Source organism: Garra rufa, chromosome 10 (assembly GCF_049309525.1).
Source record: "Garra rufa chromosome 10, GarRuf1.0, whole genome shotgun sequence".
In the NCBI taxonomy this organism is placed as follows: Eukaryota; Metazoa; Chordata; class Actinopteri; order Cypriniformes; family Cyprinidae; genus Garra; species Garra rufa.
The window spans coordinates 42,424,905-42,438,240 of record NC_133370.1 but is presented as its reverse complement, the minus strand read 5'-3'; the positions used below and the strand labels follow the sequence as shown (position 1 = coordinate 42,438,240).

The following is a 13,336-nucleotide window of genomic DNA, read 5'->3' as shown; positions in this document are numbered from 1 at the left end:
TTCTAAAATGACAATATGAGAATTAACTGCACAATTACTAGAAATGTATACTTCGGCTATTATACAATTTGCATACATACATACAATTTGTGGAAAAAGACACTTTTTTTCAAGATGTTCCCAACTCTGACTTTGAACCAATCCTATAGAATGGCCTATATATAAAATCTAAAAAATAAATATCAGAGATAACAAAGACAAGCAATATCAGCTTTGACTTAAGTTTATTTATCGCTTTATTCTCCCACATACATTTCACACAGTGCAAGAAATTAAACTTGTGTAGATCGGGGCTGGTGCCAAATTCTTCAGTAAACTAGGAGGAAAGTTGGAGGACAGTTTGCCAGTATTACGTCAACAGCCTTCGCAAAATAATTACATTACATTCTATCTTCAATCCGCATTGTCTGTATTCATGTAACCACAAAAGAGTGACTTAAATGAGCAGGAATGACTAGAATCTGAGAATGAATGGGACAATGACCTCTTATGAGGTTTAATCAAAGTGTAACATTCTTTAATCAAACACAACTGATGAGCAGCACCAGTGTAAATTATGCCAGGCATTATGCCCTGAACTGATATGAATGATTCACGCACATCCAAATTCAAGAGCTGGATATGGTTCCCTCAGCTCCTTAATTCACAAAAACAAGAAAAAGAAACAAACAGTTATGATATTTATGCATGTCTCCTGAACAAAACACTACAAGTGCATTTTCAAGGCAATAAATGTCCTTCTACCATTTATGGCAATTGCTGTTTCACAAATAATATTGCTCTGATTAAGGAAGGCCGGTATACGTCGTCTTTACAGTGTAAGGAATTAAAAAAGGAGTAATTACAAAATAAATTTTCCATTAAGTGTCCATTTGGCACACACCAACAAAAACAAACAAACAAACAAACAAAAGGACAATCTGGGAATGCATGTTTGCACATGCATGTGTGTCTATACAGTTTATTGTAATTGTAAAAAAAAAAAAAAAGGTTTGCCTCTTATATTACACATCTAGCCTCTGGCAATATGCATAAATGGAAAGACAATGGAGGCCATTTATTGGTTGAGTCCCAACTACTCTCCAGTTTTGTTCCCAGAGCTGCTTTTGAACTTGACCACCATGACGGTGATGTTGTCAGGACAGCCGCGGTAGAAAGACTGCAGTACGATGCTCTTGGCGCCAAAGTGCGGCTCATCCAAGCGTTCCCGCACAAAGCGAACTGCCTCCTCGTTGCTGAACGCGTCCCACAGGCCGTCGGAGGCTAGGATCATGAACTCCGGCTGCAGCTTGTCCAGGTCAAAGGTCAGGATATCCGGGTCTGGGATGACCACATTCAAGTTCTTGAGAGGGTAGTCGCCGAGTGAGCGCGACATGGCGAGGATGCCTTGCACACGCCAAGAGCCGTTGAAACTGATGAAGCCACCTGATGGATGAGATCACAGAGACGTGTTATATTCACATGCACATGCTGTCACCATGAGCTAATCTGAAACTGCCAGAACGCCATCACTAGTGCAAACTTATAACAACAGCAGTCACAGTAACTGTTACTAAAAAGGTTGAACAATGTCCATCAACTAACCAATAGTTAAAGAGGCACACTGTGTATGTCAACTTTTGTAAATATGCATTTAGTAAAATGCAAGTTATATAATTTATAACTAGAGCTGTCAAGAGATTAAAAGTTTTGGTCCTACTTTACATATCCCACCTTAATAGAAACAAAAGTGTTTTGCAACGCAATATAACCAAATTAAGTACATTGTACTTATTTTTTGATGTAAGTACATAATAGTTAAGGCCACCTAATATAAAGTGTGACCAAAGTTTTAATATAATTCATTGCATGATGTGTCAATTAATTAGAGGAACACTCCACTTTTTTGGGAAACAGGCTCATTCTCCAACTCCCCCCCCGAGTTAATAAGTTGAGTTTTACCGTTTTAAAATCCATTCAGCCGTTTTCCTGTTCTGGCGATATCACTTTTAGCATAGCTTAGCATAGATCATTGAATCCTATTAGACCAATAGCATCGCGTTCAAAAATGACCAACGAGTTTTGATATTTGTCCTATTTAAAACTTGACTCTTCTGTAGTTATATCGTGTACTAATACCGGCAGAAAATGTAAAGCTGCAATTTTCTAGGTCGATAAGATTAGGAACTACACTTCCATTCTGGTGTAATAGTCAAAGAAGTTTTACGTTAACGGCCCACCACTAATATATATATATATATATATTAGTGGTGGGCCGTTATCGGCGTTAACGTGCTGCGTTAATGTGAGACTCTTATCGGGCGATAAAAAAAATATCGCCGTTAATCTATCCTCAAAGTTGGGTTGGGAGCTGGGTCTAAACTACGCAAGATATGATGACTTTCACCTTGATATTTGAGCGCGGATGACGTATACCTAGTCAAATTGCACTGTAGGGGGCGAGAACGAGTCTTCAACTTCTGTGAAATTACCACATCAAATGAGACGTGCAAACATGGATGCAGTTATGAAGCTGCTTCAGGGCAGGTGCGTTGCTAGACCCTTTTTACTGGGGCACGTGCCCCAGAGAAAAATCTGCTGTGCCCCAGTAAAATCTCAAATTTGAGTTATAATTTACTTTGATAATCCCGAAATAAAGACATTAAACTATATGCAACAACTGAATTGACGCTTCTAAAAGCAACGCAGTTTAATCGAAGACTATGCACGCAGATAGGCTATTCTTTCCCGTGCGCGTCTGTGTATTTAACGGCAACAGGCACGTCGTGCAGCCTTTTGCGCAGAAGTACTTGGTTACACAAGTTTGTATAGGTAATTATGTTGTAAATGCAATTGTCAAGCAGTTTGTGATGCATTTTGGAAACAGGAGATGAGCGCCTGATCTAATGCACCACCTGGCCCGTTCTCGAAGACTTACTTTTAGTCATTATTTGGGTAGCACACATATTCTGAATGCCTTCAGCAGAATTCAAATTAGCCATTTTAATCTAGATTAAAAAATTTTATCTATGCCCACCCCTAATATATATATATATATATATATAAAATCAAAAAGTCTTGGTTTTACTTGGTTAATAAATAATCAAACTCATTCAATGGCACTGCATCCTCTTTCACATCATCACATAAACTTGAAATATGTCACAAATGTATCGTTGATATATCGGATCGGATACTTTGTATCGAGATGTGTATCGGATCGGCATTATACCTTAGATGCCCAACCCTAGTCCATATATTACAACAGCAAACTTCCTTGACTATTACGCCGGAATGGAAGTGTAGTTCCTAATTTTATCGGTCTAGAAAATCGCAGCTTTACATTTTCCGCCGGTCTTAGTACACGATATAACTACAGAAGAGTCAAGTTTTAAATAGGACAAATATCAAAACTCATTGGTCATTTTTGAACGCAATGCTATATTGGTCTAATAGGATTCAATGACCTATGCCTAGCTATGCTAAAAGTGATATCACCAGAACAGGAAAATGGCTGAATGGATTTCAAAACAGTAAAACTCTTATTAACTTATTAACACGGCGGGGTGGGGTGGGGGGAGTAGTTGGGGAGTTGGAGAATGAGCCTATTTCCAAAAAAAGTGGAGTGTTACTTTAATTGAATGCACTGCACATCAATTTAGGCTGAGAAATGACCTCCCAATAGATAATTTAAAGTCATTATTGTGTTAAATGAGAAACGCGCTAAGTAGACATTATAAAAAAGTAGCTGTAGAACAAAATACTTTGATGTAACAAAAAAATTATTGTACATAAACCTAAGGCTACAATAAGGCCATAATATTGTTCTCAGAAGCTGGATCTGATGTTGCATTCAGGTATATTTATTCAGACTGTTCAGAGGTGGCATGAATGCATTTACACTGTAATTACAGTTGCATGAAATATTCTATGAGGTTAATTGGTTTTTAAAAATGTTTTTTTTTTTAAATAAGTCTCTTCTGCTCACCAAGCCTGCGTTTATTTGATCCAATGTACAGTAAAAACAGTAATGTAATTTATTCTTGTGATTTCAAACCTGAATTTCAGCATCATTACTGCAGTCACATGTTCCATCAGAAATCAATTTAATATTCTGATTTGCTGCTTAAAAACATTTATTATAATTATTATGTTGAAAACAGCCGAGTAGAATTTTTCATGTTTCTTTGATGAATAGAAAGTTCAGAAGAACAGCATTTATCTGAAATAGAAATCTTTTGTAACATTATAAGTGTTTGATCACTTTTGATCAATTTAAGCATCCTTACTAAAAAAAGTATTAATTTATATAATATATAAAATACAAAATACAGCTGCAAGCAATGATTACCGGGGTTCAAGCGCTTTAAGGCATTTAAGCATATTTAAAAAAAGACATTATGTAGCAAGCCTTTTTTTGCAAATCCAGGTAATATTGTAAAATTATGTTTTGCAATGTTTTTGACTGTTATAGCGCCAGCTGTGGTCTGATCTCTTTAAAACTTTGCATGCTTGTTTAGAATCACCTGTCACATGTGCTTAACAGATTTCAAGAAGTTTTGCATTTTCCTTTAGGCTTTATTATTTAATAACTATAACATGTATTATTGCAGTAATAGCTATTATAGTAATTATTTCACATTTTAATAATAATTATAACAATATTAACAAAAATACTAATGAAGTACTGTGCAAACAAATTTTAAAAATCCTTTCAGATACACTGGCCTATAGAAGACCAAGGATATATACAAAAAAACATTTGAAATGACCAGCTACTGTATATGGTTAGTGTTTACATTTATGTATCCTAGATTCTAATTAATTAACTGATAAATGAAAAAAGTGATACATTAAAAAAATTAAATGAATAAGTGATTGATTGATTGATTTTGGATGTTTTTTGTAGCTAAAGGTAGCTTTATGATGGTTCAATTAATTTAATGTAATGTGTCAATTGTTAAAATCATCACTTATGCCTGTACTATCTCCCTTAAATAAACTGAAACTCACCTGCTCTCTTGATCCTCTTGCGCTCTTTCAGCTGATAAGGCTTGTGATCATGTGACAAGGCCACTGCGTTGCCGTCCTTGTCGCAGAGAACGCCGCGAGAGTCTCCGACATTGGCCACAGTCAGTTCACGGTCTGACAACAAGGCTATTAAACACGTTGTGCCTGAAAACAAAAAGAAGGATTCAGCATTATTTACTATTTCAGGTCAGCCAAAGCCAAAAGGCAAGATTAACCTAAAACACAGAGTATGCTCATCCATTCCTGCTCACCTGCTTCATCATGGGTGGCAGAGAACTTCTCAACCATCTCCCGGTCCACAGCCAGAATGCGCTGCTCTAGGATGGCAGGATAGGAGAGAGGGTTGTCTTTCTTTTCCCGCTCGTAAGCCTGCAGCTGCTGTTTGAGAGCCTCAGGCAGGTAGGCCTTCACATAATCAGCGGCTGCCTGTGAGAAACAGCAAAAACAATGTGGAAACTAAAATTTTCTGTCAGAAAAAACACCACTTTAGCATTCACAACTAAAATTCGGAATTGAAAGTTCATTCATAAATCTACCTATAACCAAATCATGTCCAGGTCACATTTCACAACCAAATCAAAAGAAATAATATTTTACTTGAGGAACCTTAGCCATATTTTTAAATCGGTCAAGGCACAGAAACACAGGACATTAATATAATAGTCCATGTGAAGCTACGAGAAAACTAAAGTAATGACTTTTTAACAATTCTTCTCTGCGTCTCTTTCTAGTGCCAACATAGAGAGTACCACGGCGCTTATTACGTTTCTGTGCCTTGACCGTGGTAGGACCGTTGCCGTCTATGGAGGGTCAGAAAGCTTTCAGATTTCATCAAAAATATCTTAATTTGTGTGCTGAAGATGAAGTTCTTACAGGGTTGGAGTGACATGAGGGTGAGTAATTAATAACAGAACTTTAATTTTTGGGTGAACTATCCCTTTAATGTCATTAATGATACTTGCTCTAAATATCACTGACAAGATTTATTGGTATATGAACTATTGCTACACTGTGGCAATTTTATGTAAGTGATGATAAAAATGTATGAGTCATTATTTTTTTCTCAGGCTCAGAAAAAATAAAATTAATCAGGACACATGCTGTATTAAACTTTATTGCTTTGATACTTGAATCGCCCTTTTCATCATTAACCCATGCACATTTACAGTTAAAAGGCGAACAGTTGAAGTTAAGGTTAATTATGTTAATTATTTGACCAAAATAAGAGGGTTCATTCAGAATGCATGTTATTTTTTTATTTAGTACTGACCAGAATAAGATATTTCACATAAAAGACATTTACATGTAGTCCACAAGAGAAAATAACAGCTGAATTTATAAAAAAAAAATGACCCTGTTCAAAAGTTCACATATACTTGATTTTTAATACCGTGATGTTACCTGAATGATCCACAGCTGTTTTTTTTTTTTTTTTTAGTGACAGTTGTTCATGAGTCCCTTGTTTGTCCTGAACAGCTAAACTGCTGGCTGTTCTTCAGAAAAGTCCTTCAGGTCCCTCCAAATCTTTGTTTTTTTTAGCATTGTTGTGTATTTGAACCCTTTCCAACAATGACTGTATGATTTTGAGATCCATCTTTTCTTAATGCATTGTGTTTCCTCCTGAAGCATCAGTCAGTGTTTGAACCTTCTGTAATAGTTGCATATGAGTCCCTCAGTTTTCCTCAGTGTGAAAAGATGGATCTCAAAATCATACAGTCATTGTTGGAAAGAGTTCAAATACACAAAAATGCAGAAAAACTAAAGAATTTGTGGGACCTGAAGGATTAAAAAAAACAAAAACAAAAAACAGCTGTGGATCATTCAGGTAACAACACAGTATTAAGAATCAAGTGTATGTAAACTTTTGAACGGGGTCATTTTCATAAATTCAACTATTATTTTCTCTTGTGGACTATATGTAAACATCTTTTATGTAAAATATCTTATTCAGGTCAGTACTAAAAAAAATAACATGCATTTTGTATGACCTCCCTTATTTTGGTAAAATAATTAACATTTTGCAGATTCTGCAAGGTGTCTGTATACACCTTGTCTTCAAATGAGTTTTGATTGTGAAACAGAATGCATCACAATAACCCTATATCTTGATTATCTTGTTTTCATAATTGCTGGGAGGCGAAAATGTAACTGGAAAAAAAAAAAAAAAAAAAGTTATTCCCTGCCCAGCCCTAACCATAATGCATTATGCATTTTACTTTTATGTTTTTAAGATTCCCATTTGCTCTTAATGGTGTTTCTCATTAGATTTTCAGTAATGCATTACTCTAATAGAGTGATTTTTCTGTAGCAAATCAGCATAAATGAAAGCAGCACAACAAATAGTACAATGCACTATTTAAATTATACATTTCTTTCTCATTACATTAACGATAATAGGATTTTTGCATTATGGAAATGAGAATTAGAAGAAAATCTGCCAAACTGCCATGGAATCAATATCACTTCATTTTCTTAATGCAAAATATCATTACATTTTTTGCTTTGGGGTGAAATATGACAGGAATGTGATTGACGATATTCACCCACTTAGTAAAATTACCATAATTTTAAAGGATAGAAAGATCGATAGATAGAAATTGTGTTCAGCAGAAGAAATAAGTCAGAAGAGAGTAAATGATGGCAGAATGTTATTTTTAGGTGAACTGTCCCTTTAAAAGAGGTCTAAGAGCTCTGGCCAGATGGAGTTTGCAGCAGAATACAGATGAAGGGACAGAAAGTCTCTAGAGAGCAAGTGCCCTTTCCAAACTCCACCAGATCACCAAAACATACTGAGTCAAAGAGTGTTATTTCACTCCCTAACTCCATCATCAGTTCGGATAGTTTGGATTCCTTTCAGCGGCTCACACTACAGCTTTGTGCGTTTTCAACTTTAAGCCTTTGCCAGTGACTCAGCAATGCCACGCTATAAATACAATGATGAAACCAGAGAAGCAAACATAATACCCGTCTGCCAAGACGACGCTGTAGTCTTTCGAAGCGACTTCCCGGGCAACAGTGAGTTGCTGCTTTTTTTCAGAAAAGACACGGCGGAGCCTCCCGATGAAGCCAATGCATTATTTACACAGAAGCAGCGCTCATGCAGAACACTTACAGAATAAGCAGATATAGCTCAGGGTCACACGGCAGTGATTTCAAAACCATAAATAGTCAAGCCTTTCAAAGCTTAGATAAAGGATTGGGGAGTTGCTGAATTCTGTGTCCCCTAAAGGTGATTCCTCAATCCTCATATTCATATAAAATTGTATCTAATGTTAGTCGATAACATTTAGGGTCATCAAAATTGTGTGTCTGACAACAGCACAGTCTGCAAAGCTGTACTTCTCTGCAGGCGTCACAATCTGAATTATTCAAAGTATGTTGATCATTGTGTCTCAGGAACAAAGACAGTAGGGCGGTGGTGACCCGCAGTGACCTCTATCCACTCAAGACCCTCCCACTGCAAACACACTACAGTCGGCCCATTTGACTTCATTCACACACCAACACAATGACGGCTTTATTACTGAGCTGTTAAGCACCTGTGTTCAAACACATCGGTGTATTCCTGTAAATTGGTATTCCTATCAGTTCCTACCAGCATTCCTGTAAACCTTATGAAATATCTAAATTATTTATATTTTGTCAACCATTACGTTTTTTTTTTTTGCATTGTGGTATAATTTTAAAGATGATTCAGCATATTTTCCACCCCAATTCTCATAACTGCAATTTAAAAAAAAAAAAAACAATAACTAGAAGTATTGCAGTGTTTGTGCATTGCATTTACTTATCAAAATATTACAATGCAAAAAAAAAAAAAAAAAAAGAGTTTTGTTAATTTATACTGTTTTTCAGCAAGGATGTCAATAAAACTGATCAAAAGTATCCGTAAATATTATACACAGTAAATTTACAATGTACATTTTATTTCAAATAAAAGCAACTGTTTTTAACATTGATAAGAAATGTTGTTCAAGCATCAAATTAGAATATTACAAGGATTTCTGAAGGATCATATGACACTGAAGACTAGAGTAATGATGCTGAAAATCCAGCTTTGCATTTTACACTTTAAAATATATTAAAATAGAAAACAGTTATTTAAATTTGTAATAACATCTCACAATATTACCGTTTTTATTATTTCAAATAAATGCAGCCCTGGTGAGCATAAGAGGCTTCTTTAAAAATCATTAAAATAAAAAACACCTCACTGAACATTCTGAACATTAATGTAGGTTTCATTTTCTATATTCCAATAACTAAATAAATAAATCATAATTACAATAAAATAATATATACACTACCAGACTAAATTTTTTGAACAGTAAGATTTTATGTTTTTAAAGAAGTCTCTTCTACTTAGCAAGCCTGCATTTATTTGATCCAAAGTACAGCAACACAGTACAATTAAGTATTTTTACTATTTAAAATAACTTTTCTATTTGAATTTATTTCAAAACATATTTTTGTCCTGTGATTTTAAAGCTGAAATTGTAACATCATTACTTCATGATCCTTCAGAAATCATTCTAATATTCTGATTTGCAGCTCAAAAACTTCATGTTAAAAACAGCTGAGTAGACTTAGGTTTTTTCAATGAATAGAAAGTTCAGAGGAACAGCGTATATCTGAAATAGAAATCTTTTATAACATAATAAATGTCTTTATCATCACTTTTGATAAATTTAAATCATCCTTGCTAAAAAAAAAAAAAGTATTAATTTCTATAATTAGTATTAGCAAAAAAAGTAAAAAATTACACTGACTCCAAGCTTTTGAATGATATAGTGCATAATGTTACAAAAGCTTTTTATGTCAGATAAATGCTGATCTTTGGATCTTTCTATTCATCAAAGAATTCTGAAAAAAAGTACTCAACTGTTTTAAATATTGATAATTATTGAGCAGCAAACCAGCATATTAGAATATTTTTTAAAAAGAAAGCAGTTTTTTTTTTTTTTTTTTTTTTACAAATCTTATACTTCATCTTATCCGTATCCTCTTTTTTCTTTTGAGTTTGGGAAATGTAACATGTTCATGTTTTAAAGAGATTCACCTATTCAGAGCATTCAGAATCTGATTTAAAGATAAAAGACTATACAGTAATTCACACATAAGGTCACAACACACACACACACACACACACACACACACACACACACACACACACACACACACACACACACACACACACACACACACACTTTGGTACCAGCATCGCTAATTAAAAGCTCAATTTACCAGGCCTAATTCAAGATTACAATAACGAGAAAACCAGAGCACCAGGGAATAGAGGAAGAGCACACGACGGATGCGCAAGACAAGCGTTGATTAGGCCAACTGTGCTAGTCATCGTTAGCAGGAAATCTCATCATTAGCAGAGACCACAGGGCAAAAGATGATGAAACACAAGACAGGGTATTTTTAACAGACCCCCTGGATTAAGCTCCAGACCTAGTTTGTACTTTCGACATATTAAATCAGAACTTACATTTGCATTGCAAACTTATATTTGCATTGCATGCTGTTTACCCAAATCTAAACCACAATATGACTGATTGTTGGCTATTGGACATTAGCTACTGTATTCACCTTCGAGTTCATCAACACTATCTGGTGTTTCAATCAACCGCCTGTTGCCCGAGGACAAAAACAAGTACAGGCCTTCACATCTGTAATAAATGAACATGGGAACAATGATAAAAAAATGACTAATTGCAAGCAGCCTAGAAAGTCAATAAAAGATTTGGCTCAGACTTGCGACTGGGTGGGGTGTTCATCCTGTTGTTTGTATCAGATTTATGTGCTGAGCATTACGGTAGACTGGGAAAGACTGCCTCTATAATTTCTAAGGGAAAAAATGTATAATTTAACAGTGTTGCTATTCTGCGCCTCTGGTGCTCTCATGAAGAAAAAATAAGTTAATTTAAAAAAAAAAACAGTAAAAGTGAAATATTACTATTTTAAGATGCAATTTATTCCTGTGATGCAAAGCTGAATTTTCAGCATCATTACTCCAGTGTTCAGTGTCACATGATCCTTCAGAAATCATTCTAATATGCCGATTTGTGCCTCAAGAAACATATCTGATGATCACCAATGTTGAAAACAGTTGTGCTGCTTAATATTTAAATAGTTTTAATCATTTTAAATAAAAACATTTTTTTAGGATTTCATTAATAGAAATGTCAACATTTACAAATGTGTGTAATAATGTGTCTTTGTCACTTTATCAATTTAACCCTTGCTGAATTCAATTAATTAATAATTAAATATTACTCTGAAATAATTTATATATTAATCTAATTAAAAATATGTATTATAATTAAATAACATGTTAAATATTAAAGGAGAAGTTCACTTCCAGAACAAGAAAATGACAGATAATGTACTCACCCCCTTGTCATCCAAGATGTTCATGTCTTTCTTTCTTCAGTCATAAAGACGTTATGTTTTTTGCGGAAAACATTTAAGGATTTCTCTCCATATAGTGGACTTCTATGTTGCCCCTGAGTTTGAACTTCCAAAATGCAGTTTAAATGGTAGACAAGACAAGCATTTGATATTAAAAAGTATATAAATTGGCTTTTTTTTTTTTTTAAAGAAAATAACCCATTGTTTCGCTTTGAAGCTGCATTTAAACTGTATTTTGAAAGTTCAAACTCACGTCAGGCACCATAGAAATCCACTATATGGAGAAAAATGAACGTCTTGAATGACCAGGGGGTATGAAAATTATCTGTAAATGTTTGTTCTGGAAGTGAACTTCTCCTTTAATGCTAATAATTTAATTTAATTTAATTTCTAACACATACCAGTCCTAAACTGGTCTGCTTTTGTGAATCCATGTCATGCCTCTTTCCCAGCTCATAACCAAAAATAGGGTTGATTGACCAAAATGAATCTAACTAAAGCCACAACAGGACAATATTTTGAATAACAGAGAGACTATTGCAATAATCAAATATACAATATAAAATTACAGCTTGAATATTGTTGAAAATTTAAAATAATGTGCCAAAGACAGCACCTACATGCAATTTCACTCCTCTTGCAAACTAGCCAAGAACTGCTTATGTGCTCCAGCAACTAGCTCCCAATGTGAAAGAGTTTTTAGTGCCAATGGGAACATTGTGTCATGACAGAGCATCTTTTTAACCAAAAAGAGCTGACAGACTTATGTTCTTAGCTAGAAACACTTGCATAATTTACCTCAGCTGCACATTGCATTGCTCTAAAGAAGCTGTCAGAATGTACTTTTTGTACAAATTTTGCACTCTGTTTATATTTACATGTGTTAATAAAAAAAGTCGTTTTTTTTTGTACTTTTTTTTTGCACTAAACATTCTGAATGTGCTTAAAAACAAGCTAAATCTATTCAAATCACGTTTTTGACACCCCTGTTCTAGAGCAGATGAAAAAAATATTAAGAAATATATTGATTTGTCAAAATTTAGAAAAATACACTACCGGTCAAAAGTTTATTTTTTATTTTTTAAGTTTTTTAAAGAAGTCTTTTTTGCTCACCAAGCCCACATTTATTTGATCCAAAGTAAAGCAAAAGCAGTAAAATTTTCAAGTATTTTTACTATTTCAAATAGCTGTTTTCTGTTTGAATATATTTTAAAATGTAATTTATTCCAGTGATCAAAGCTAAATTATCACTATCATTTGAAAAGAAAATCATAATGTTAGAATGATTTCTGAAGGATCATGTGACTGGAGTAATGATGCTAAAATTTAGCTTTGAAATCGCAGGAATAAATTACATTTTAAAATATATTCAAATAGAAAACAGTTAATAGTAAAACATTTCAATGTTTTACTGTCTTTGCTGTACTTTAGATCAAATAAATGCAGGCTTGGTGAGCAGAAGAGGCTTCTTTAAAAAAAAAAAAAAAACTGTTCGAAAACTTTTGACTGATGTATCAAGATGTCAAATTTTACGTATATCGTCCAGAACTCTTCAGCAGTAATAAAAACTCAAGCACTCTTCTTTCTATTGAGTGGATGTGTCAGTAATCCAACATTAGCAGTTTGGTTAAGGTAATAATCCTCATGGCCTTTTCATTTTACAACCAGAAATATCAGCCAGCCCAGTACGATATCATTTGACAAGTGTACACACAGATAAGACTTTTAATGTCAGGACGTTTGGGTCAGCAAACATTTATGGGAAGAGATAGAGAGGAGTGTAGATTAAAAGACTTTTTTACTGGGGCCGAAGAGCATGAAGTTGGCACATTTTAATCTATTAACTGTTCAGATAGCAGGAGGGCCCCTGCACATTAGTATAAACAAATACCACTATAAATAGAGTTTG

General features: G+C 34.4%; 1 protein-coding gene across 1 annotated transcript; it reads right to left on the bottom strand.

Moving 5' to 3' along the window:
* Positions 1 to 207: 207 nt before the first annotated feature.
* ppm1la (protein phosphatase, Mg2+/Mn2+ dependent, 1La) lies at positions 208 to 5,495 on the bottom strand. The gene is made up of 3 exons (XM_073848883.1): positions 5,262 to 5,495; positions 4,993 to 5,154; positions 208 to 1,425 (listed from the first exon to the last, which is right to left on the bottom strand). Exons 1-3 carry the CDS (start codon positions 5,296 to 5,298, stop codon positions 1,076 to 1,078), a joined length of 549 nt encoding a protein of 182 aa, XP_073704984.1. The 5' UTR covers positions 5,299 to 5,495; the 3' UTR covers positions 208 to 1,075.
* Between the last annotated feature and the right edge of the window lie 7,841 nt (positions 5,496 to 13,336).

Excerpts from the sequence above, each read along its gene's own strand:
- ppm1la (XM_073848883.1), bottom strand. The coding sequence starts at position 5,298 with ATGGTTGAGAAGTTCTCTGCCACCCATGATGAAGCAG. Across the intron at positions 5,155-5,261 it reads TGCCACCCATGATGAAGCAG|GCACAACGTGTTTAATAGCC; the intron begins GTGAGCAGGAAT and ends TTTTGTTTTCAG. Across the intron at positions 1,426-4,992 it reads CAAGAGGATCAAGAGAGCAG|GTGGCTTCATCAGTTTCAAC; the intron begins GTGAGTTTCAGT and ends CTCATCCATCAG.